Source organism: Lytechinus variegatus, chromosome 3 (assembly GCF_018143015.1).
Source record: "Lytechinus variegatus isolate NC3 chromosome 3, Lvar_3.0, whole genome shotgun sequence".
Lineage (NCBI taxonomy): Eukaryota > Metazoa > Echinodermata > Echinoidea > Temnopleuroida > Toxopneustidae > Lytechinus > Lytechinus variegatus.
The window spans coordinates 27,805,213-27,832,514 of record NC_054742.1 but is presented as its reverse complement, the minus strand read 5'-3'; the positions used below and the strand labels follow the sequence as shown (position 1 = coordinate 27,832,514).

Below are 27,302 nucleotides of genomic sequence, written 5' to 3'. Positions count from 1 at the left end.
CATAAAATAAACAATTTCATGATTCTTTTCAGATTGTGAATAGGAATCAATGGAGGTGGATGATTAGCACGCCTACTTGGTCACCAACGTTGAGACATAAACGCATTACACAAAACATTTTTTACATAACCGCAGGTTGGGAGCTGGAGGGGTGAAAGTGGCACAGAGATTCAGAAGCAGGAGGCGATTTGAAAAGAAAAATACATACGTATAAATATATTAGAAATTACCAATGTTTTAGGGCTCGCTCCCATACAAAACAGTAACGCACCTCACTTACATTTCACTGCTGCAAAGTGAAATAAACTGCACTCTAATGTATTGCTACTGCCCTCAAGAAATGCAAATTCATATATGCTCATTGCATTTTGCATTGTATAACAATGAGGTACATAATTATAGTAACAATGAAAGCAAAATATGAGGTGAATTACTGATTTATATGAGAACAGCCATGAGCACCCCAAAACTGCCCCTTTCATTTGCATCAACCATAACTGGTAATTTGGATATCTAATGCTTAGAGAAAGCATAAGTTAATCCACAGCAACTACAATATAATGCATTCTTTCATTCAAATTTATATTTATATATTGGGGCAGATGCTTATGTTTATTTTTCATACTTACTCTCTCCTGAATCTGAAATGCAAGCTACATATATTCTCCTCAAATCAAAATAAAAAGGACAAAACAAGGGATTCTCAAACATGCAAGGTAGATTTATATTAATCGAGGTAACAGACATCATCACAAACCACAGGACAAAAAGGGGAGGATTCGTGCAACAGGTCTCATGCATATTAGAGAGGGAGAAAAAGTAACAAATCTCCATTAATAAAACAAGGTTTAGGTAAAAAAAAAATTATCATCTTCAAGTATCCACTGAATATGATCTTCTAAATAAAATGAAAATTTTAATCCATTCCCTCTCCATTAATGTACATCATCCATGATCAATACCGCTCTGTATGGGAATATATACTAGTCTACCCTCCTTGTTCATGAAAGAGAAAGGTATTAAGAGTTTGAATCAGTGGTATTCCACAAGAAGTCCATAAAGCTGGGCTTCAATTTACATTGTCAATTGAATTTAACGCTGATTAAGTTGGAATGCAGGTGTTGTTTTTCATTTTGGTTTTTGGGTTTTTTTTTTTTTTTTTTGACACTATCAACAGATTGTGCTTAAAAATTGTTCTACCTACAAAATCCCACACCTTTCACAGCATGTCAAGTTGACAACACATGCAAATAAAATGATTGTAATATGATTCTTTTTTCATAAATAACATTTTTTTTTCTTCTTTCTTCTTCTAAAAAGGAAAGAAAATAAATCACATACTATTAAAGAAAAAAGTCAATGTGTTTTGTCTGAGAAAGAATGATAGCTTTTGACTTACGAGCCTTGGCACAACGAATAAATCTACAATCAGTAAGGGCACCCTCTCTGGTGGCTCTCATTGAAAAATCTGAAGAGGCTGCAACGTGCTTGTAAAGACTGGCACAGATATAGTAGTCTTCATCGCAGTTGATATCAGCAGAATCAACAAGGGCATCTAGGTTACGGAAGGTCATTGTATCTCCAGCACCCATGTCAGTGCTAGCATCGGCAGGATCCAGCGTCTGAGTACGCAGAATGTCACGCCTACCAGAGCCATCGTTGTTGGTGGAAGTATAGGTCTCAAGACGCCAGAGATTATTACCATTTGCATCTCCTCCAGTAGGGTTGGAGTTCACAGTAAAGTCGAATGATAGATCATTGGGTCCATCAGACAATTCAGGGTCAGAGTTGAGAATCAGTCGGGTGTTATCAATCAAAACTCCTGCATGATAAATAATAATAATCAATTAAGTAACCATTCTATAGTGACTTTAATTTTAATTTCATTTTATATCAGCTTTATACAATCTATAAGGTACATTAACAAACATGACTGGCCTACTAGTGGGAAAATCAATAAGTCAATTTATTCAATCCTTTCGATTCTATTATCTTACACAACTTAGTGTGCAATAAAAGAATAGTACAGCAGGATACTTAAACAATAGACAGGAAGTTGGAAGTACCCAGGGTATTAGGAGTAGATGGGATGTCTATTCAGAAAGACCTGTTACATATGAATAGTCAGGTCTATTCAGAAGTTCAGACAGTACATTTCAATAGGAGTTAAGATAATTGTTAATTCTCTTTTGAAAGGCTCATTTCAATCCATAATTGCCAGGCTCTGTGAATTTGGTAGTTTATTAAAACACAATAACATAGAAAATAAGCCTTGTTTATGGAATACATTTCCAAATGCGAACTTGGATATAGACTGTAAACTTGAAAGTCTCACAATGATAGTCATACTGAATGAAAAGAATACTATACCTTCACAGTTCATCTCAAAGCAAGAAGTCAAGACATCTTCAGTGGGGTTGGCAACCAATACAAAGTCTGGCCTGGGTCTTTCTCCCTTGCGAAGCTCAGTACAGAAGTACCTTACTTCGTTGCAAGTCAAGCCTGTCATATCCATGTTGGTGTCCACAGCTCCATAACGGATGTTCTCACCAGGGAATGCAGATTTGTCTTTCTGGTACTGGGTGAAGACATATGCAGTTTGTGGGTTGTATCGCATACCACGGCCATCAGGGAAGGTGCTACCATATGTTGTAACGTCCCAAAGTCCCTGACCTTGGGCCTTTCCACTAGAAGGATCAGCTATGGCTGTCATTTCGTACAAGATTCGGTTGTTTCTGGTGCCCTCATTCACACGATTATTGCCAAGTGGATCAGTTACGACATCATTGATCATAACAGCTATAGAAAATAAGATCATGTTTGAAGATATGGATCAAAATCTCAATTTTTTCGGTTCAATCATATCAAAAGTGAATTACATCAAACTAAAAGTATGCATTCAGTATAGATCACAAAAAAGAACAATATAATTTCTTCAATGATTCAAGTCATTGATGAATAAAATAGATTGAAATTTTATAGATATATTTCTCTTACGTCTTCGGCAAGGCTGCTCCTTACAGCTGATGATAACATCACCACCTCCATTGATCTCAAATTCGAAGTCTGGGCTGGCACGTAGACCCTTGGCGAACTCTAGACAGAGCCAGCGGTACTCAGAATCACATCCAAGCTGTGACAGATCAAATTCAGTCTCCAGACGATTCAACTCAAGGGGCATGCCTTCTCCCTCAGCTGGGGTTGAGGACTGGCTACGGGTCAAGATCTGACGCTTGTAATCAAGACGAGGACCTGTTCCCTGTGGGTTCTGGGCTCCAAACACACCAATACGCCAAAGACCATCTCCATCTGCTGCACCACTCTCAGGCAGTGTGCTGACATCAACATTGAAGCGCACATCATCAGGACTATCTGGGGAAACTCGTCCATGGGTCATGTCCCAATCCAGGTCGGTGAAAACAACACCTGCAAACAGATTCATAACAGTGTAAACGTCACAGATGCAACAAGTTTAGTTTGGAAATACAAAAAAGGTTTTGCTACTTTGGACCAAAACTGAAAATGAAGAAGACTTTAAGATGCTTACCTTTGCAAGCTCCATCAGGCACCTCAAAGCAACTCCTGAGTACAGATTCATCAGGAACGGCAGTAAACTCAAAGTCAGGTCTGGAAACTGGGTTTTTGCTGAGCTCATTACAGATGTATTTGACCTGCGGACAACGAAGGCCTGTCATATCAAAATTGGTGGCAAGAGGCACAAAATCTAGAGTGTCACCAGCAGTCAGGACAGGAAGAGAAGCATGATAGCCAGAGAGAACTTGCTCCTGGAAGTTATTCTGGGGTCCATTACCATTGGCACGCTCACTACCCCACTGGCTGAGGGTCCACAGGTCCACACCACGTACCACACCTGAATCAGGGGTTGTAGTTGCAACAGACTCGTACTGGATAGGATTGGTTGCCTTGCCTTCATAGAGTATCAGGTCAGAGGGTGTATCAGTGGGGGTGGATGTAAGATCTTCAACCTCGACACCTGTGGTAACAGGAAAAGATTTGATTTGCACATGCAAAATTGATTCCACATTCAGACAGACTGTGAAATCTTGCAGCTCATGCAAGAAAGAAATTTGTTTCCCTTTTTCATCAAACTGTATTGTCCATGCCATCTAAATAGCCATGCAGTAAAAAGAAATCAACTACAACGCTATTATTATTCTTGTCCCAAAGAAAAGGCCAAAATATCCTCAAAAGGAAAGAGTCGTTCATGCGCTTAGAGTAGACGCGAATTAAAGTGAGGAACATTAACAGTTGGAAGAGAAACTAGTGAGTTACAAAAATCATAAAAATTTCAAGTTTGTAGATTTTGTTAAAAGAATTAACAGGTTGAAAGACAAGTGAGCATAAAGAGCAAGATTGTAAAGAAGGCCTTATCAAGACCATTTTGTCAAAAGATTTTGAATAGCAATAGAAATTGAAGAGACAAGTTCATGCTTGGCTGGAGAACAAGAGAGATCAGAAGGAAAGGAAGGATTGACCATGCAATATTAAAAGAATCAATATGATTTCTTTCAGCAAACATGACCAAATACCACTCTTGTTTCTCCACTGCCAGCATCTTGCTCCTGTATCAGGGTTTTTCCCGAAGGGGTAAGATCGCTATCACCTCTCCATGGTCTACCTAACGATATCCTTAGTTATCTAAACCTGTAAGGGAAAAGGGGGTTATCAAATATGCCCTAGCAGGTTCCTATTTACGAAAAAAATATTTATATATTTTCACCAACATCTTTGCCTCAGGGCAAACTATGCTGGTGGCCAAGTACTCAAAAGGGTGAGAGATTGATAGTCATGCTATGATGATGGTACACAGAATGACAAGTGTGATGATAGTGACAAATATGATAGTATTAAGATTGAGAGTGAGAGTAATAGAGAGGTTGAAGGATCTTCACTCTCTCTAGACGTTACCTCTACATGGTTGCTCCCTGCAAGATATGATTGAATCAGTTCCAGCTTGGGTCTCGAATTTGAAGCCTGGGGCAGGGTTGACACCTTGCTTGAATTCCACACATAAGAAACGGTAGTCATCACAGCCAAGCTCATCGATTGGAAGTTGGTAACAATGTTGTCAAATTCAAGAGGTCCACCTTCTTCAAGAGGTCGAGCTTCATTGAAGGGGTCTAGGGTCTGTGTAATTTCGTCCCTACGAGGGCCATCACCATTTGGACGGGTAGCGGCGAATACGCCAAGCTGCCATAAGCCTTGTCCATTGACATCTGGACTCTCTGGGTCAAAGTTGATGTTGGTGTCGAGGGTAAGAGGAGATGGCTGACCAAATGGAGCATCACCAATTTCATAATTCCAGTCAATATCAATAGCAGTGACACCTATTAGGAATACAGAAATTAAGCATTTGTTACAGTAAAAAAAACAATGATCAAGCATTTATATTCTTCTTTGGCTAGACCCAAATAGAAAATAATTTAAGTGTGATTCATTAAATAGTATTCATTTCTCCAAGATTTCAAGCATACAATATTGTAATATATAGATACATCATAAAAAGGACCGTGAATGGCTTCAACTTTAAACTAACGACACAAGAGATTTCACTCACCTTTGCAACGGTCCCTCATGTCAATACACTCAGTGATTACCGATTCATCTGGGCGAGCCTCGAATACGTAGTTTACACTAGCCCTGTTGTTCTTGTCAAGATCAAAGCAGACCCATTCAGCATCCTCACAGCGAATGCCAGTCATGTCAAAGTCAAAGGTGACGCTGTTCATGTCAAGGTTCTGGTCATCCAACAGAGTAGTGCCTGCTTCAGAGGGATCCAGGATTTGCTCGTTGAGGCCAGCCTTAGGACCAGAGCCATCTGCTCTCCTGCTGCCATAGACACCAACCTTCCATAGCTGGTCTCCTCGGACATTGGTGGAATCGTCATGGGTGATACCAGAGAGGTCAACACTAAGAGGATTCCTCTTATTTTCATAGATGATCTGGTTTCCAAGATCAGCTTCCAAGTCTGTGAAAACGGCCCCTGTAAACGAAGGAGAAACCATGAAAGAAAAAGTATGATTACACAGAATTTTGTCATAAGATATCGATGTTCAGGTTGATGTAACCCAGAGTAAATATGTATTGAATTATTTTGAGAAAAAATGACATATATTCATCTTGCACAAAATATGATAACACTGAACACATGTGTGTTATAAGTAATATAAATTGCAAAGAATTAACAATAATTGTACTACAATGAAATAAAAGTTCATAAATTATTTGACATATCTATGTAAACTCACTATATTATGGAAAAGAGCCACAATAAATTTACCTAAATGTATGTGAATCAGATAATACAGGCTGACAGAATACAGTTTAATAGCATGCTAAATTTTTTCATTTTCTACTTATCTCTTTTTATTTCTATTATTCCTCACTTTGCAAAATGAGGAAATCGTATTCATGATTAAAAAAAAAGAAGTTATGAATGAAGCCTGCATATAAATTCCTAGAAACATTATGAAAGAAGACCTCCTCTTTAAGCAAAGACAATTCCAAGATGAAGACGAAGTGCTCTTATATTTTCTTAAACTTACTTGAGAGACATTCTTGCTCTTTACAGGTGACAAGTGTGTTGGCTCTGGCACTATTGTCAACGGCACCCACCACTCGGAAGAAGAAATCGGGGTTTGGGTTATCTCCTCCAGTGAATTCTAGACAGAGGTAGTTAAAGTCATTGCATCCAATTGTTCCCATCTGGAAGTCGGTGATAGCGTCCTGGATTTCAAGAGGGCTATCTGCTATGAGGGTGGTACCTTGTTGGGGTCTATCAAGAGTCTGGCTCTGGTAGTCGAATCGCTCCCCACTACCATCCCTGTTCCTGCTACCAAAGAGACCCTGGCGCCACAGGCCACTGCCGACTAGCTCCCGGTTGCCATCGCGGAAGAGTACAGTACTGTCAATGCTGACAGAGCTCGCTTCATCTGGGAAAACGGGTTCAACTGGTTCCACTGTCCACTGAAGTTCCTCAGCAAATACTCCTGTAGGGGTTGAAAAAAGATGGCCAAATTATTACTTTCAGAATCAAAAACAGTTTTAGAGTCTTTAGAGGTTTGTCCAAACATATTGTTGTATCACTGGAAAGGTGCTAACACATATGACAGAGAATGCTCCATAATTCATTTTCTTACGACTTGTTTACATTCAGAATAACTGACTTAACAAGCTTTCAAGTCCTAAGAAAATAGATACTTTGCATTTTCATAAATATTTATTTTCAACAAATAATATGATTGGTGTATCTATGCACATCCTATGTTCTACAGTTGTTTTTTAAAAATGATCAGTGTTTACATTGTAGTGTTGTATTTTTGGACATGTGTTTAAGTGATTGAGTAAAGAGTTGCAATCAGTTGAACTGGTATTACACTTCTCACAATAAACATATACTTCACATTCTCTCTCACAATGATGAAAAGGAGAAAAGGAGATATGAAACACATAAAGAAACAAATAAAAGGGAGAGCATGAACAGAAACAATACATAACACATATTACATAAATAATGATCAAACTTTGCACCTCAATATTTGTCAACAAATATTCATTTATTTGATTAACTGACTTACATACTAACTCATGTTGAAAGATCATCAATTCAAGGCCAAGTCTTAAGAATAGCAATGAATTAAAATCAAACTCAAACTTTGAGTCAAAAGTTCAATCTCTTAACTACACTAATTTCAGATCAATCGCAGTTGTGACCAGTCACCCCAAAACCAACAATAGGTCTCCGGGGAAGGTTCTCTGTAAATAGCCAAAACAGTAATATGGTCTTCAAACACTAAATAATAAAAAATTGCCTTATCTGAAAAGATAATTCTTCTTCATCATACTGTAAGAATTTGAAGTTGAAAAATTGAATAAAATACAAGAGAAAAGAATCTTTAATATCATTTTTTTTCGGAATGCTATGCTTAATCAAGATTGCAGTGTGCATATCACATGTTTGAGTGAACCCCACACTTCAAACCTTGGTTTCTCCTAATCTTTTTAAGCTTTCTTTGCATTTCCTCAGCATTCAATTCCAAGTATTTGTTAGGGTTAATTTTGATCAATTTTGATGAGTAATATATTATTTTAAAACGTAGGAAGGACTTTATCAAGCTCAATAAAAATGTCAACACTCATTTTGAGCAACTAATTGTTCTGGTTTTGGGGTGGCTGATCACATTTTGAGTATGATTTTAATCTATTGAAATTATTCTTAAGACAGGCACAGACCCAGCTTAGATTTTGGGTCAAATGATTTTAAGAGGATGAGAGAGGTAATTAAATCCCAATACAGTGACCCTCACATTTGAATCCTAATAACATATAGTAATTAATATATAATAACAACAAAATAATTATATGGCGTATTTGTATTGGGCACATATCCATCTTAATAAGTGCTGAGGGTGCTTCTATATAACCCTCACTGGGCTGGGCTACCATTTCCAGTGCTCACAGCTTTTTTGAAGATTACTTCTTACCAGTACCTATACACTTTGTTATCTATTAAGATGTCAACAGCTCTTCTCCAAGATGTCTGTCTGGACATTCCATCAGACTATTAATGAAACCTGGATTCTTGTAAGGGTTTTTTCCTTGACTATTAGACTGCATGGACTTGATTTCAACCAAACATTGCTGGATCACGAGGTCATTTCCCTACCACCTGAGCATTTCGACAAGCCTCTTCCCAAATGAACTTAATAATTAGTCTTTTCAATTCTGAATTAACGAGTAAACAGTTCTCTAACTTATCAAAGCATTATGACCTTTCATAACTTCATCAATTATCAAATACTTTCTATCCTCCTAGTGTAAATATATTCTACACTACACTCTTTACAAAATAGATTTTATCAATTATATGAATTTTATTATTAATTTATTTACATCACAACCCTACCCTTCATATAACCACCCCCTATTTCTATGTAATTGTCTGACTATGGTAATCCCCCACTTCACCCTTTCCCTCCCATTCCTCTCTTGAATCAAACTTCATCCCTTTTATAAGATATTTTACAAACAGGGTGTGTACATGAACCATCTGGCTTTGATTACGTCTGTAAGCTGAAGAATTTCCTAATTGGGATAGCATGCAGTGTCCCCACAGTGAGGTAAGTAATCATTTTACGATATGCTCTACAGGATCATTAACAACCATATTCAAGCGGCCCTACATTGACAAATCATGGGGAAATTGAATCAATATGAAATTTGCAAAAGGCCAATTGACTTGCATAATATAATCCATCCGTCATGAGAGCCCATCGGACTAATGCGTTCGGACACCACAAATTTGACCAAACAAATGATCGCATTTACTTCGGGTTGACGCAGTTTCCAACAATCCCAGTTCTTAGTAGACTCTTAGCAGGTCTGTTGATTGCTATAACAAAACAAAATATATCCTTTGTAAAGACATGTTTCAAAGTAGAAACATGCAGTTACTTCTGGTAAGTCTACAACCTATCACTCTCATATTTCGACCTCCAAGACATGCCAGAGTCTCTTACATAACACCCCAGGCACTTCCATATAATAAGCTGCTTTCTCATTGACCCAACGTTGAAATGGTAATAAATCATGGCACTTGGAACAGGAACAGACCATCAGGAAAGTAAGCCAGGTGAAATACTTGAATCCCTGATTTCCCCATGAATTGTCAATGGTAGGTTACTTTGATGGTTGAAGGTTTCCTCCAGCTCTTCCACAGCTTTCACATACTTTTTTCATAAAGAAAAAGGGTTACAAAGTTCTTTACAGGGAAAGTTGACCTATTCTGATGGTTGTTTGGTAGTCGATGTCCTTGGTGCTAAGCATACTCTCCATAGGATCTGAAACAAAAAGTGAACACTGTAAGTACAAAACATAACAATACCCAAGTAATACCAAAATAGAAGCAGCATAAATACAATTCTTATTGTGCAAGAACCCTAAAATAACCCTTGTATTTATCCAATAGTACATCTGATGAATAGTCCGTAAGATTAGCCTAGCTGCAGTTCTTACATGTTTATCACTAATTTCATGGTTTCTTATTATCATGTTTTTACAGATATCATTTTAATGACAAATCTAAAGGAAAAAATGGATATATCATAAATTGAAGATACAAAGGAGACGAGACCTTCACGAGGATGATAATGTGGCAATCCTTGTCTCAATTAGAAGTGTTTTTCCTTATCTATCTTCTTTTTTTGTTGGAGGGGGTAATTCACTTCCTAAATTGCATGCTCTTATATCCCCTTGTAAGGGTCATACTAGTGGACTGAAACAATAATAAAATGCTTTGAGACTTAAGTGAAAATATTGTGACTTCTACAGTGGTTTTGTGGCATGTATAATATAGATAATTTGTGTTGCCTCCTTAAATAGACTTTACTAAATTTCCTTTGTAGAGTGCTTTAATGTTCATCAAATGGTAACATCCATAATAACATAGTCAAATGCAATGCAAACTATTTCTTCTGATCTTGTCCAAAATATATCCTGACTCTGACCAAAAAAATATTGTCAGCAACTCAAATAATCTTGAGAAATAATTTGTATCAAATGAGACTAAGAAATAAGAACAAAATCAGATAATAATAAAGTATAATTTGTCTAGATCGGTTAACTATTTCATATTTCAAAATACATGTACAGCTTATTCTTATACCCAAAAGGTGGTATAAATGGGTTGTAGTTTTAAAGTAACACTAAAAGTAGCACACTGTAATATCCACAGGATGATAAAAATAGTAACAAAATATGATCAAATATCTGAAAACAAATCCCCACTGAATTACAAATTTGTGGGAAGGTATTCTGAAAAGTGAAATCAAAGCATTTTTTTCATAATGATATTAAGGGGCCACTTGTTAAGAATTGTTGAATCTTTACTGTATAGATTGACCTTCCAAATTAAGTAATTCTACAGGTCTTATAAAGATGAAATTGACCTTCCCAAATAATTCTACAGGTCGTATTAACTAGCATAAGCTAATTTACTTTTTAAATCTTTTAATAACTACATAATTTGCATCAGTTTAATTAAACATATCAAAAACTTGCCAAAGTTGAAATTGTAACTATGCCCTTTCCATACTAAAGTTAATCTTAAGACAGAAATCTACCATAGTTTTAAATTAAACAGAATGGTTAAATTCTAGTAATTGCAATCACACCCCAAAAGACAATATACACTTTCATGGTGTTTAAGGTTACAAATTTGTCACAAGCATCTAAAGGTTATTCTGAATAGCTTTCATTCAGTCTATTGTGGTGTTCTTTAGATTTATTGACTGTCGCATACTTAAAATAAAAACTTGTCTTACTTTGATTGAATTTAGAAAAAAAGACAGCAAGTCCTTATTTACTTCAGAAGAATTGCATTATTTGTTCATACAAAAGTTCTTGAGAGTTCTAATCCACCTATTAACACCTACATTCAATATCTCTTGAAACACAGCAATTGAATAGACTGCAAACTTGAAACCAAATTTTCTTAAAAGCAACATCCTGTTACTATAAACATGCTTCTAGTCACAACAGCCTCAAAAGGGATTATTCAAAGGATAGGGATCTAACCAAGTTGATGGGGCTTCAACAAGTGGGAAGGGAACTTAAAGCTGGAGTGATTAGGCCTACTACATAATGCCAATGATAGGAGGAAATTTAGAGACAAAGGCCGGTATTCTGAAGTCAGTCTAACTCTGTGCTAAAATTATGTTGAGCCAAAAATTCAAAAAATTGTTCATATTCTATATATCTAATGTTTACTATTTTGTTTTCTTTAGCTTTCATATGGAGGAAAAATACTTCAGTTATCATTCCCAGACAATTATGAACAATTTGGGTGTCATATGAGTTAAAGAAAATGTGTACTGATAGGGATTTGTGCCCAAATTGGTTCTTCATAGTTAAACAACAACTACAAACCAGGGTTTACTTTAAACCCAAGTTCAGAATATGGGCCAGGGAGAACACTGTAAAAATAGGCATTGTACATGTAGTTTTGAAATAATGGGTATCATTCTAAAGCTGGAAATTTCATTTTTCATTTTTTTTGTCCGAATAAGAGTATTTTATGGTCAAGTGATCACTCCCTGTACAATGCATGCATTAATGGTATTGGTATTGCCTTGACAACACATGTAATATCCAGTAACCATACTAACATTTTAATTGAATCATTTCTTCTTTTCTTTCATCTGCCTCATACTTAATTCCCATGATTTCTTTGACCTCTGACCTGAATCGACAACCCCATATCTAGCTTTTCAATTTCCCTCTAGATATGCACAGCCATAATTTGATTAAGGATTTAATCAATGACAAAGATATGAATTTGTCAAAAACAAGCATTTCTAATTCCCCATACACTCTGACCTTTGATCAATTGATTTGATCAGGAATTCTCAGATATAAACTATACATGCATCAACAAAAAAAAAACAGAATTTTGAAGGTCAATATCCACAGATTTAAATTTGAATATAATTGGGCAATTCCTCAGCTTTCCTTTAAAACCTTACTTGCACCTCTGACACAGTACATTAGCATGTACTTTGAAAATCAATGTTGAAGATAACCTCTGTTTTTCTGTGTTTTCATTTCTATTTTAAAAACTTCACAAAATTTCAAATTGAAAAAATAAAAAATAATTCATCATAGGGGAGATAATTCGAATCAAATTAACATACATTCGGTAATCAATACTAAGTGAGGATTATATATTTCCTTTTTTTCAAAATGAATTTATGTTTCATTGATAAATGAATAGAATGTCATTCCATGCAATTCTTTATCTCCCCACCCACCTCCCAAAAGTTGTACCAAAATTGCACGTGCTAATATTGCTATCATATCTATGGTAACACCAAAGAAAGACTGACTTACAAGACAATGCTATCTCTTGAATTGCTCAACACTAGGGCAACACTATATGTATATTTAAAACACAAATCTTTCCTTAGCATCATAACATATTCAAGAAATTTAGGAAATGCCAGAAATATATTTCTTGAATAGGAAATCCTAAATATCAATTTTCAAACTCTGAAAAATGTTATAGATAATTGGTAAACTTACCTTAATTAAAATCGAAACCGATCGCTTCTTTGCAACGCATTTCTGGAAACATGCTGAGTGCGCAAGCCTTCAAAAAATAAACAATATCTGAAAACAGTTGTAATTATACAATGAAAGTACTCAACACACACAACAATGATCAAATGTATCATGAAATGGCTGAAGAGAAATGTAGAAAAGAAACATCATATCAACATAGCGAACAAGAAATAATGACACATGAACAATTAATATGAGAAGTCAATAGAGTTTCATCAAACTGACAAACATGATATAAAATGGAAATTAGTAACAAGTGAGAAAAAACACATGAAAAGAAGGTGAAAACACCCATAATAAAAACTTGGCCACCAGCAAAATATACCCAACAATGGCAATAGAGTTTCATAAATGGTGAATTAGATACAATTTATAGACATAAAACATTAACATGTATCATGATAAAGAATGCATTGAATATCAATTGAGGAATGAGTAAACATGGAAAAGAAAAGAAAATTGAACAGAAAAAATAACAAATACTAAAATCAAATCATAACAACAAATATTTACAGAGCATAAACAAATTATCAAAATAGCATTATAGAAAACAAAATTCTAAAAGAAAAGAAAAATTAAAACATTAACATATAATAACTTGACCATCCGGAATTAAACCAATCAAATAATTATGTTATAAAATATATATAACATCTAAATTGTTCATTAAGCTTTTGTCAGTGATATTCAAAAGCAAATTCAAAAGGTTACTGAAATACTTCAGTTCAACCAAGTGTAAAAAATATATGTCAGGAAAAAATAGCTAATATAATACTTGCTCTCCTGTATAATTTTTAAGCAAGAATGTGATTCACTACTCATTAGTGAAATGAGTGCCACAGGCGTCTCTTCAGACAGGTGTGTGCACTCTGTAATTCCAATCATTATTGTTACCAAAATTATTATCATGAGGAGTTTCTGAATAGATTTCAATTTTCAGTGATCAGATCCAAATTAATCATTGAAGTTTCTGCCTGGGAGCAATATAACAAGAAAAAAGATTTCCTTTGATTAAATCCCAAACATTTCCCTGATCTCCGTTAATTTCACCTCTAAAGAAGAAGTTCCCAGTGAATTCTATGAAAACAAACCTTCACAATCAGCAGGGGAACAACTGACTAGGATACTGGGGTCAGGAACAGGGATAAGGTTGAAATTGGTAGTGGGGAATCCCCCTTTTCTAAATTCCACACAAATATATTGGACCTGGTTGCATGTCAATCCACTCATGTTAAGGTCAAAATCTACACTGGCATAAAGCATGTCTTCAGTGACACGCATCGTCTTGTCTTGCTGTTCTTTAGTGAGCACCTGCAGTTGTAAAGCAGAAAGGGAGGAGGAAAGACAGAACGAAGAAGAATAGCAAAACACAGGATGTATGATAAGGAATGGAAAGATGGATGGAAAGGTGGATGGACGAGTGGATAGAAATATTTTTATTGAAAATGGGTAGGTGGATGGGAATATAAATGAATGGAATAATAGATGGGTGGATGGAAGGTTGAATTGGTGTATTGAAGGAGATGGATGGAAGGAAGGGTGGATAAATGAATGGATAGACGGATGGATGTGTTGCCATGGTGATAAAACATAAATGGAACCGATAGGAAACAAAGACATGAAAAATGAGCAATATGACAAAAATGAAAGATTTAATGGAAACATAACCAGAATAAAAAAAATCAAAACGACGAGGGAGTGGAATGTTGATAAATGGAGAAAACAACATGGAGATCAAGTGATGAAATGAAAACATTAACAAAACATTCATAATGGCCATGACAAATGTGAATGATGAAATGAAAAAACAAAAAAAAGGTTTATGACAAAACATATGTAAAGTATATAATGAATAAACAAACAATGAAACAGAATGATGAAGAAAAGATATGGAAAAGATAGGAAGCATTGAAAGAGAAAAGAAGAAACAGAAAAATGTCATAAGTCATTGTGTTTATAAAGAGGAAAAGATATTGCAGTCATATAAATATCATGAATATAAATAAATAAATATGTAAGATTATTAATATAAATCTCAATAAGGGTTAACAAATATTGGTCAAGAAGAAAAGAGAAAGACATGATGCATAAAAAAGAAAATACATATAACAGAACCATGTATACAAGTTGGGTATAGGTAAAACATTTTATCGATGGACATTTGATATCAAATATTTCAAGCATCATCTTTGAAGAAAGAGGAATAAAATATACACAATTCTACTGACAAAATATAAGTGTTAATACACAGAATATAATCCATTGCAATACATTCATCTCAAATAGACAAAGAAATCTGTTTGTGCCAAAACTGTAAAGCAAACAGGTTTCTTAAAACTTTGGCACACAACACTCGAAACAAATCAATGACTATAAAATAAAGAGAGTGTAACACCTAGTTCCAGTTTGTAGCATATTCAGATCAATATGCAATGAAACTTGGGTTTGATGATGACAAAGCTCCCAGAGGGATTCACAAATAGTAAGTTTGGACTTATAGTCACACCATGGAGACACATCAAAGGAATCAGACTCACAACAAATACCATAAATGATGCATCTGATGGGCACAGTCTGACAAACAAAGTCCAACTTTACTCTTTGTGATATCCTTTCATCATGGAATCTTTGATTTATTTTTCATCATCAATTATAAGAATAAATATGAAGACTTTTTCATTCAACCCACCTGATTCCTCTCACTGTAGCGTTGTCCTAGACCATTCATATTGGAGCTCCCAAATGCACTCATTTCCCACAATCCTTCTCCAGCCACACCCACACCTTGACCACGGATAGCAACTTCCATGGAGATGGGGTTGGAGTAACGGTCATTAAGGATACCCCCGGTCAAAACACGATTGCCAACATTTGTAATCTCCAAATCTAATGCATAAAGAGAGAGAGAGGATTAGCTAATGATGGTTGTTATATTCCATTCACATCTGCTAACCATAAAAGAAGAGGAACAAAGTCGTATATTTGTTTTCAATAAGAACTTTCCTGAATTTCCTAAATGGCTATTGTCCACTCCAAATTAGGACAATTTTTATTTAACCCCATATAGCACATGCTAATTTGTTAAAAATTGAAGTCATTACATTTACATTAACATCAACATGGAGATTTTTGTTTTTTTACTTGAATTTTCATTTATATTAATCTTGACATTTACAATTTTGTTTTTGTTTTTCCTTTTTGTAATAAGTTCATTAAAGAATTCAAGGGAAAACTGTAACATAATAACGTTCAAAGCAGAGATCTATACATTATAATTTGTCATTGGCATGCTAAATAGTGTCAAATTATTTACTTGCTCTGCATGGACTCTTCTCGCAAACAGTGATAACATCACCCTCTGGAATCACCCCAAAGTAGAAATCAGGATTTGGATTCTCATTCTTAGTAAATTCCATGCAAGCATAGATGAAAGGACCACATCCAATGGCAGCTACATCAAACATGGCTGAAGCATCCACAAACTCTAAAGGACCACCAGCTGCCAAGCTCTTAGAGACTTCCAAATTGTTAAGGGTTTGGGTGTTGTAGTTGAACCTCTCGCCACTGCCATCAACATTTTTGCTTCCATAGAGTCCAAGTCTCCAAAGATTTGAGCCAGACATAGCTGGAGAAGTTGAAGTGAAGATCACGGAGGCAGTGATATCAAGCGGATTCTCAATACCAGCAATGATGCTTGATGCCGAGTAGCGCCAAGTCAAACCTCTGGCAAACACACCTGTTGAATGACAGTTTTGGATATCAGCTTCCGAAAAAACAGTGACAACTATCTTAAACTCCTTATGCTATTCTACCATAATTTCCATCAGATATTGAATTAACTTCCCCTCCCACATCCGATGTACAGGATATTTCACAACTAAAAACATATAAATATACATCTATTACCTAAGGGCTTTTTAGGACTAAAAAAAAGTATACTATAAAACTTAAATCTTTATCAATAAAATATTCCTTGATTTACACTAGACTAGATCTCAATACAGAAAATAAAGTACCTAAAGACTAATTCATGCCAATGTAAAAAAAAACACAAAATAACAACTACGTTTGAAAATTTGAACAAGAAAATTGATATCAGTGCTCTGGATAAAATTCATAAAAAAGACATTTTTTTCAAATTATGGGGGGAAACATCTTTCTTGTTTGATGACTTCCTATCAAATAATTCGTTAAGACAATATCAGCTCTCTTTTTTTAGATAATGAAGCCACTACCCAAAGATACTACTCAAATGGATAAAGTTAAATGTTAACATTATTATCAACCATGTTTCTTGACATCCATGAACATGCAGCTTTCTGAGATTTTCAAGGTTCTGTCACCATAGCAGTAACACACAAAAGGATAAGACATATGTACATACTCAACATATCATGTTCTTAAAAAGCAATAAGTGCATTTGAAGGGTAAGCATCTGGACACATGCATGGAGAATTATCAGCATAATTCTCTAGAATCTGGCATAGGATTGTTGCAAAAAATGAAATGCAGTAGTGAAACTCCAATGTTATCTACAATCTAAAATTTGTTATTAACCAGGGTTATCAAGTGCTGATTCACCTTTTCAATAATAAATTTGAGTTTACTCCACAAAAATCAAACCATAATTTTACAAATCAAACTGCCAGCAAGACTCTAGAAAATTACTAGAATGAAGGGGAAATATGGGTGAAAAATGAAAATGAGAAGTGAGGAATTTTCATGGAATTTTGCCCCTTTCCTGTTAAAGTGATTTATCAATGTAACTATGATTTACTGTCTATTATGGATCTTTGAATAGCAAAAGCTGAACCAAAATAATGAAAAAATAATGATTGAATTAAATTAAGTTCTTATCACCAAGAAATATAATTCAAATAGTGTAAGACACAAATATTTACAACAGATATCACAATGTGGTGTGATCATTGAGTCATTGACACAATGATTCTCAATAAACTTTTCTTAATAAGTTTTCTATGAGATCATAATATGAAGAAATTTGTAATTTGATGCCGCAATATAGTCTCAAATTTCTCAAGAGTTTTAATAGAGAAACGTTTAGCACATACTGGTCTAAGATTCTGCTACAAAGAAATATATTCAACAAAGAATATTGCTGTTATGAAAGAAGGTATTATTGGGCATATTTCAAAGCAGCAGAAAAGATGTAGCTAGAGAATATAACTTAAGGAAAATAGCAGAAGTATATTAAAAGATTAAGAGAATAGCATTCTTATGCCTGTTAGTTGTATAAAATACAATTTTCTAAATCATACAAGAAAATTTGAAACTTTTTTTCATGCTTGCATTAACAAAATTATCAAAGCTTCCAGTAGCAAGAAAAGTTGCTTACACGTAGAGAGGGTATTTTGATCCTTAACAAAACATTCTGAAAAAAACACTTAATAATTAAATTAAACTTGCAAAGCATCCAATATTAGCATAATAGGTATAGTGCAAAGGCTGTCATGAGGGTTGCATCATTCATTTCAAGCTCTCAGGCAGAATTATTATAACCAAAACCTACCTCCTCAATCAGGTTTGAAGAACGCCACAGCTTTCTAATTGTCTGGTTGATTTCACTACGCGACTATTATACATTTCGCTTATACTTTTATCTTGGATATCTCTGCGACAACTACATAATTCATGCCTTCATCTTGGATGTCTTTGCGCTTCAAAATACTGTTCATGGAATTTCAATGTTTTTTATCAATGTCCACCATGAAAAGTTTCTCTTACTCAGTTTAAATCCTCGTGAAGAATGTACGATGAGATGAGCGAATTTCGATGGGATGTAGATGAGACGCTGGTGACAGAATGTTCATGATACAATAGAAGACAAATCATGACAGAACAATACCACTGATGTACTCACAAATACAAAACACAAACAAATGATACACACTCATGGGTTTCATCAACAATTTAAAATAAACTATTGAGAGGAAAATTTTTCACTATTGTTGCATTATCCAAATTAAAGCATCTGCAAGAAATAGGAAGACGCTTTTACCCCCCCAAAATAATATAAACTTCTAAACAGTGATAAAAGTTGTAGAAAATTATTTATTCCTAGAATGAACTCACACAACTCGAATGGAAGACAAGGATGAAATGACCACAATGGAATGACAGTAGTGAATTGGTTTGAAACACTGAATAAATATATTCACATTACCAACAAGGATGAAAGGCCAATAATAAATACATGAAGAATGATGAGTTGAAATTTTAGATTTCACACAATATGGGATGAATGTTGGTGATAAGTGACAAATGGATGTCAATTTGGACTTCTTGGCCACCAGAAAAAAATATAGAACCGTATAATTATATAGCTATATCAGCAAAACAAATTATCTTTTACAATTAAATGATACAAATAAATACTTCACATATTCAGTACTTTCCCATTTAACATTCATCATAACATCAATTAGACATAATAATAACTTTTTAATGCTCTCATGTATAAATGATTGCCTAAATAATCTTGAACATAAATCATGGAATGTCTCATTAGTACCAGTTAAGGAAATTTCCTTGGTTACACACAATACAGAAAAATATACACAACTATCAAGTACAGGGAAAACAAAACAAATAAGCAGGGGCGGATCTAGCATTTTTTCCAAAACTCAGAATATCTCACCAGTCAAATAATGCAATTGTGAAGCATAAGATGAAAATTTTTGAAATTGAAAACTGGAAAGGTTAACCACTTCTTGCAATCATCAATAGGATGGTTACCTAATCGAAAAATTAAAGCAAGCACGAAGTGCAAGCTGATTTAATCCTAGAACAGGACAATCAAATGTAACCATGAACAGGATAGGAATATATCTTAATAATTGACGTGAACGCAAAGAGAGAGCCAAAAAAAATTTATTTTCAGACGTGGAACATGGACATTCACAACGCGGTTTGCAATCATGAAAAAGATGGGTGTATAAATCAGCAATCAATGCAAAAATTTGGATATTCTGACCTGAAAACTGGAAACTCTAAGCACCTTTGGTAATCATACACATTAATTTCTTTTTTATTTGACAGCCTAAGGGGGAGTTTAAACCCCCTTATCTCCCCCCCCCCTAGATCCGCCACTGATTAGTGCCTCTGTAGTGTTTGCATTGCACAAAATTGGTTAAGAAAATGCCATCAATGTTTGAAAGGGGTGATAATTCTGTAAACAAGATTTTTCAAACCTTCGCATTCTGCTGGAGAACAGCTTGTCATTATAGTTTCATCAGGTACAGGGATGAGATTGAAAACAGTGCTAGGGTTTTCTCCCTTAGCAAATTCCACACAGACATACTGTACTTCAGTGCACGTCAAATCACGCATGCTAATATCAAATTCAACATTGGCAAAAGTCAAATCATCGGGGTGGCGGAAAGTCTGGTCTTGCTGACTCCTTGTGAGCACCTGTACAGTAGGAAATTGTGAGTAGAAAGGATAGAGAAGAGGGGAGTAGGACGGAAAGGAACCAACACAAGCATGGAATAGCAATATGATATAAGACAAATCATGACAATTTTTGATGATGAATAATTAGAGGTTCGGGAAAATTAGAAAACATTACATGGGTAAAAATATGCAAAGAAATTGAGAATGAAGAGAAGGTTGATGACGAAAGGTATTAAATACAAACATGAATGGAATATCATGTGATTTTTTAAAGAGACAAAATGAATGAAAACAGAAAATCAATCAATTAGAAAACAAGAATTCAACATACAGATGAATAGTTATTGGTGAAATAACATGTCATATACACGAGGGAAAAAAAAGAAAATGTAAAAATATTATGAACAAATGATGGAAATGAAATGCATAGGATGAAATTGAAAAGAAAAGAGATGATGGTCAAAATGAATGCATATGTAATAGCAATTAGACAAGTATTAGGCGAGATAACAAATAAGTATGAGTAAAATGAAAAACAATATAAATGAGAAAACCAAACATAAATGTCAATGAAATGAACAAATGATGGAAATGAAGGACATATGATGGAAAAGGAGAACAAAGAGTAACAGAGAAGGATATGGGAGAAAATATGAAACTGCATATCAATAACATGTCATAATATTTTCAATAGACAATAGATCACATTGAGGAGAAAAAAAATACAGTGCATCCCAGACAAGACAAGACTGAATCATGACCTAATCACAAATACAACAGAGAAATAACACATCAAACTGAAGCTTAAATATTCCACTTCACCTGGTTTAAGTTAGATGGTTTCTCATTCACACATGCATGAGTAAAAACAATACCACAAACTCACTGGGGGGGAATATCTGAGTATCAGCAAGAAAATCATGTCAAACAACAAAATATGCTCTTCATTTTGCTGTTGCAATCAGAGAAAATGATCTAGAAATAACAGTTTCTTTGAAATAATGCTTGTATTTCCATAATTCATTGTTAAACAAATATGCATTTTCACGGAATCTTTATGGTTGCTATTGCACAATTAACAAAATGCATGGCTGATCGTCAACCAAACAAAGTGTTCAGTAAGTCTGAGAGCTAGCCTGTAAAACGTCTTGATTTTATCATTAATCATTTTATCATTATCACAAAAATTACAATTCACCTATTATTGGGTTATTAGAACCTTGTTATTTCTTGACCATTTCTATTGACTGATATATAAATTGCAAAAATCAAACTTTTTGGGCATGTGGTTTTCTTTTTGAAATTCACCCAACCAATTGACTTTTTTAAAACATTGTTTTTACTCACTCATGCGTAACCAAACATGAAAAAAAATTATAGAGAATAACCATAAATTTATATAAATCACTCAACTATCAATAATGATATTTTTTGAAACTACTAATGTACACATCCATTGCTATGGTATTTCAATAGATAACCCAAACTTATTTCAATCCTTATCATCATAAGGTTAATATTTGATGGGCTCTTACCTGTGAACTCTCACTGTAACGTCTTCCTGAACCATCTGCATTGGAGCTTCCAAAAGCATTCAATTTCCAGAGGCCACTGCCAGCTACACCAACTCCACCACCACTGATATCCACATCCATTGAATATGGATTGGATCCACGACCATCAATGACTGTACCACTCAGGACAGTGTCCCGAACACTGAAGATGCTTAGATCTGGGGATGTTACATGAAGAGATACATTTAATATTCATAACTGTTTGCAACTATTTGTGCACAATTCGCCTCAGACTTACAGTTAGTTTTGTTTGTATCCCTTTTTAAAGTTATTTAATTTCATATCATCTTAATTGTATTTTTATCATGGTTACAGTGTCATAAAGAGACATTGCATAAACAATATTGCTGGATCAGGAGACTATTTAACCTTCATTCAACTAGGATATTTCAGACGAGGATATACTGGGGAGGTAACTATTTGTGCACTATTCGCCTGGTGAAGTAATTTATAGGACTTATATTAAATACCTTTCCACTCATTTACCATTGAAAAAAAAAATAATACATAAGGTTTTTAGAATGAAATTCCTTAGCATGATGTACAGGGATAACATACCTGCCCTACAATTACTTTCTTGACACAGAGTGATGGTATCGCCTTCAGGAAGCACAGAGAAGGAAAATAATGGATCAGCATTCTCATTCCTTGTGAAATCCATACAAGAGTAGGTGAATGGACCACATCCAATAGCAGCCACATCAAACATGGCCCTGGCCTCTGTGAATTCTAGAGGACCACCATCTGGCAAGGTCTTAGAGACTTCCACATTGTTCAGTGTCTGCTCATTGTAGTTGAACTTCTCCCCACTTCCATCCTCATTCTTGCTGCCATACAGGCCAAGTCTCCAAAGATTATTTCCAGAGACGCCGGAAGAAGTAGAGGTAAACAAGACAGTGGCGTTGATGAAAAGCTCATTCTCCATTCCAGCTACAATGCTTCTTGCAGAGTAACGCCAACTCAAGCCTCTAGCTTGTATATCTATGAGAAAGATTAAATGGATGCATTAGAATATGATTATTTATCACAAACTAAAGGAAATCTACAAAACTCCAAACTGAATATTTGATTAATATAGTGATGAATAGCAACAACTAATTAGTGATGTAATGTGAATTCTAATACTTTTCTTTCCAGTTACTCTAATATAAATCTATGTTCACATAGTTTAGCTTAGTTTCAATAATATTTTAGCACAAACAGATCTATCTTTACCTTCATATCATCAAACTATGCTAATTTACAGTGTAGCCTAAGAGATACCCCAGAACTATAAATTCTTTATTCTCTATAAAAAATAATAATATAATAATACTGAGGTTTAATTCTAATCGAATGGTCTCATTACCAATAGCAACTAACCATACAGTGGAAACTCCTGTGATGTATGGCAGGCCACATCTTAATTTCATCAAAGTTTATCAAGGAAAGTATGTAAAGCATGGATACAAAGCTAGAATGTTTTACAATTTAATGTTTTGGAAAACAAAAATAATTTTGGGACAATAATTCACACATACTTGCAAGATGAGACCAAAAAGGAAGATAAAAGTCTCACCTAAGTACAGTGTAATCATATAATTTTTACTAAGAAAAAAATCTAGATATATTTGTGCTTTAACAAGGTCATCATCATAGTCTTAACTTTTCAATTCTGCTGTTTGCAATGATGATACATGGGCATTACTTTTATTTTGAACAATACAATCATTTTAAAAGAAAGGTTTATTTTATCAGGGACCTTTATACTGAGTTTCCACTGTACATAAATACAAGTCTAAGTTCCCAATACAAGAATCAATAAACAAAAAACAGAGGCAGTAAATTGCTGGACTAAAGTCACTAAACTAAAAGCTTATATACATGTTTTATTTTATTTAAGTTGAATAATGTCTTTTATTTAGAACATCCAACCAATTGATATATCAGTCTGAAATACAAGTGGTAAGAATGATTGGATAAGAAAATTTCCCAAACATTGAAGAAAGCAAATTGGGCATCTGATGATTCTTGCATTCTAAATCAATTTGATTGAATACCACAAAGAGGGCAAAATGTGATGTGAACAGTTGGTTGACAATTATCAGTACTGTCAAAAAGTTATTTTGTTTTCTGGAATAGATATAACAAAAACACCATAAATGTATCATTATTTTCAAACCTTAAACCCTCAAACATAATCAATCCATTGTTAAAAAGAAATTATATTTCTCTTTCCATCATTAATTAAAATTTGTCAAAATTGTAATATCTGCCTAAGACTTGCTCTTGCACTTCTACACTAAAGCACCCTCAATGACAAAAAAGGGAAACTAGAAATATTAGATGTACATCAGTATGAAATGCTATATATTACACTGTCTGTCTGCACATTTTACCATAAGCTCTGTTTCTTTGCAATTTTCCCCCCTCACCTCATATTCATAATCTTTTGGAAATAATTTACAATGACTTGTTTAAATTTTAGTCTTGATACTTACCCAAGATTCTGTGGATTTTATCCCATGCAAAAATGAAGCAAATGATGATGATGATGCATGTGTAAAACAGAGTGTTAAAATGGAATGAAAGAGAATATGACATTGCTATCACAACAATGATATGTATGAACAACAAGATGAATAAAAAGATGCATGTGAAACAACGTTTTTGCAAAAATACCATGCTCTTCCATACAGCAGTGCAGTAGGCAGTAACAGATAAAAGCAAAGTATAGAGAAAAGTTAGAATCAAGCTACTGGTAAATTCTAATTGAACTCTTTTAAGCATACTTTTTTTCATATTGGAAATGAGAAATATCGCATTTTATGGCATTATGTGACATGGGGAGAGTGCTTTCACCATGAAAGAAATCTCTACCTTTCTTGGTTCCAGTTTGATTTTTTTTCTTTTCAAAACGTATTATGCATACTGTAGCTGATTTTTTTTATAGGTTTGTAATTTACCTTACTGTCTCTCACAATGGCTCTGTCCTCAGTTTGTAATAATTTCAGGTATGATTCAGCTAACGATCTTGACATCCGACATCCCATGTGAGAGGTGTTTAATCAAGCATGCCAGAAAACACATGATGCATTCTCAAAATCTCAAGCAATTAGCATATATATATATATATATATATATATATATATATATATATATGCAGAGACAGAGAAATTAGTCATTTGGATAGTGCAAAAGGAAGCAATAATGCATTTTGCTAATTCTTGTGAATCACCATTATTAGCTATGTAATCTGTATTTTTTTTACATCTTTTGAGGGAATTCTTTGACAGAAAAATCAACAAGATACAGGCATGCCAGGAAACTAACAGGCAGCAAAATATAGCAACATTGCTCTATATACTATTCTTTTTGATGCGATTCTATGTCAAAGTGCATAAAAGATTTCAATTCAATAATAAACAATGCATATTTGACAAAGCAATCAGGAACAAAGTCAACCCACCTACTCTTTGCTTGACTTTTCCAGGAGAGCTCCACAAGTCCAGCGTTAAGCGAGTGCTCATTTGTCCAATATTCAGCGATTAGAGCATTGTTTTATTGCTGCAACTGTCCTTATCAATGCAGAGTTAATGCCGGTCATGTAAAACTCCAAATTTTATAATCTGGTGCTCAAGTTTCGTATCACAGCAGATTATGTTATGAGAGAATGTAAATTAGAATTCAAATGTACCTTGGAATTGTAGCTGCATTTAACAAGTGATTAAGATACATTAGCATTAGTTTTTGCAAATTCTTTCTCAAATAAAGTCTTATGAAGTATCCATCCTGGGCTTCAGATTATACATAGCCTGAACTCTTTCAGTCAGTTGAGTTTACTGGAAACCAGATTAACATGTAATGGTCTTTTAGTGGCCTTAAAAGTAATCTAAAGTGGTCTAATTAACCGGTTGTAAATCAACCTCACAATGTGAGTTACAAAACCACTTTGCAAAGATAAACTAGTTTTGTAGATAGAGACACATCTGATCTATTTTTTCCTCCTATCTTGCACTTTCAAACATAACGCATTAGTTGGAAAAGCTTTAGATATGATATAATTGCTTTCAATCGATTCCATTATTGCTTACTAAAAAAAAGGCTCATAAGAATTTGGAAGTTACCTGAAGAAAATCCCTTTGTATGGTACAAAAACAATGAATAAAATTTCACTCAAATATTGAAAATAATGTATTTTGAATAAAGATTTGGAGGTCAATTACAGGAAATCTAAATCTTAAGTGTCAGAATTATTGACAAAGACTTCTTTTATTCCACTAACATCAAATGGATATTTTTATTTTACTATTTGCTATCCAGCAGAAGCTATCCGTCTATTACTCTAAATGCTCACTCTCATTATCTCTTCAATCTGATTTTGTTTTAATACTCCATTATCAAAGCAAACTGTTTAACTGCACTCTACGTGTATATCACTAAGTTATTAAATCCTAGTAAGCGTGTTTTCTTCAATTGATATTTCACACTCATTTGGGTTAACAGTGTAACAGAAGTCCATCGTCAAAGTATCCGAGACATGGCAACATCCAAGATATTCGCAGCGCTACGAATGACAGGTCAAAGCACTGGTAAACGAGGTGAATACACCATGTATGATACAAATACGAGTGTATGATTCTTCTATGAAAAGAACAAGTAATGAAAGAAATGGCATGTACATCACATTACTCGACACAGATGACAACAACATGATGTATGATAATATTCATATTTTCACACGATAAACACAAAGCTTTCGGACGTCACACAAAACAGAAAAGCAACTCACAGATAATATGTATATGTATAAGATATTTTTTCCTGTAGAGATTAGAATGTTCTTTGCATAAAAACAATGATTAATGAGGACAAAATGTTTATGTAGCATTTGATCAACAGGTGACTATGATTTTTAACAACAGAATGTAACAAATAAACTCCACTCTAGATAGCCAAAGCTCAACACTAGCATTTTGATTAAATTATTTGGTGGTAATTCATTCGAAGCTGTTTGTAAGTTAGGCATGACTTTACTCATGGATGGCGACTTGTTCTTCTAATAGATGAGATGCATCCCACTTTTTTTCCAATTTCAACTGAGTGAATTCCATTAGAATCAATAGTATACTTAAAGTTCACTTTGCAATGAAAACTACAAAGAATGGAATGATTGACAATATCCCACAAGAATTCAAA

At 34.4% G+C, this 27,302-nt stretch overlaps 1 protein-coding gene across 1 annotated transcript in view; it reads right to left on the bottom strand.

Annotated features, from left to right (window-relative positions):
* Positions 1-1,325: 1,325 nt before the first annotated feature.
* LOC121410679 overlaps positions 1,326-27,302 on the bottom strand; it is a 34,561-nt gene continuing 8,584 nt past the window's right edge. The window contains 14 exon segments of the mRNA XM_041602920.1: positions 1,326-1,822; positions 2,371-2,799; positions 2,998-3,426; positions 3,548-3,994; positions 4,930-5,073; positions 5,076-5,348; positions 5,579-6,004; positions 6,567-7,010; positions 14,229-14,448; positions 15,827-16,023; positions 16,451-16,873; positions 20,349-20,568; positions 22,086-22,282; positions 22,683-23,105. Of these exon segments, the coding sequence (XP_041458854.1) occupies positions 1,344-1,822; positions 2,371-2,799; positions 2,998-3,426; positions 3,548-3,994; positions 4,930-5,073; positions 5,076-5,348; positions 5,579-6,004; positions 6,567-7,010; positions 14,229-14,448; positions 15,827-16,023; positions 16,451-16,873; positions 20,349-20,568; positions 22,086-22,282; positions 22,683-23,105 (4,751 nt within the window). The 3' untranslated portion in view covers positions 1,326-1,343.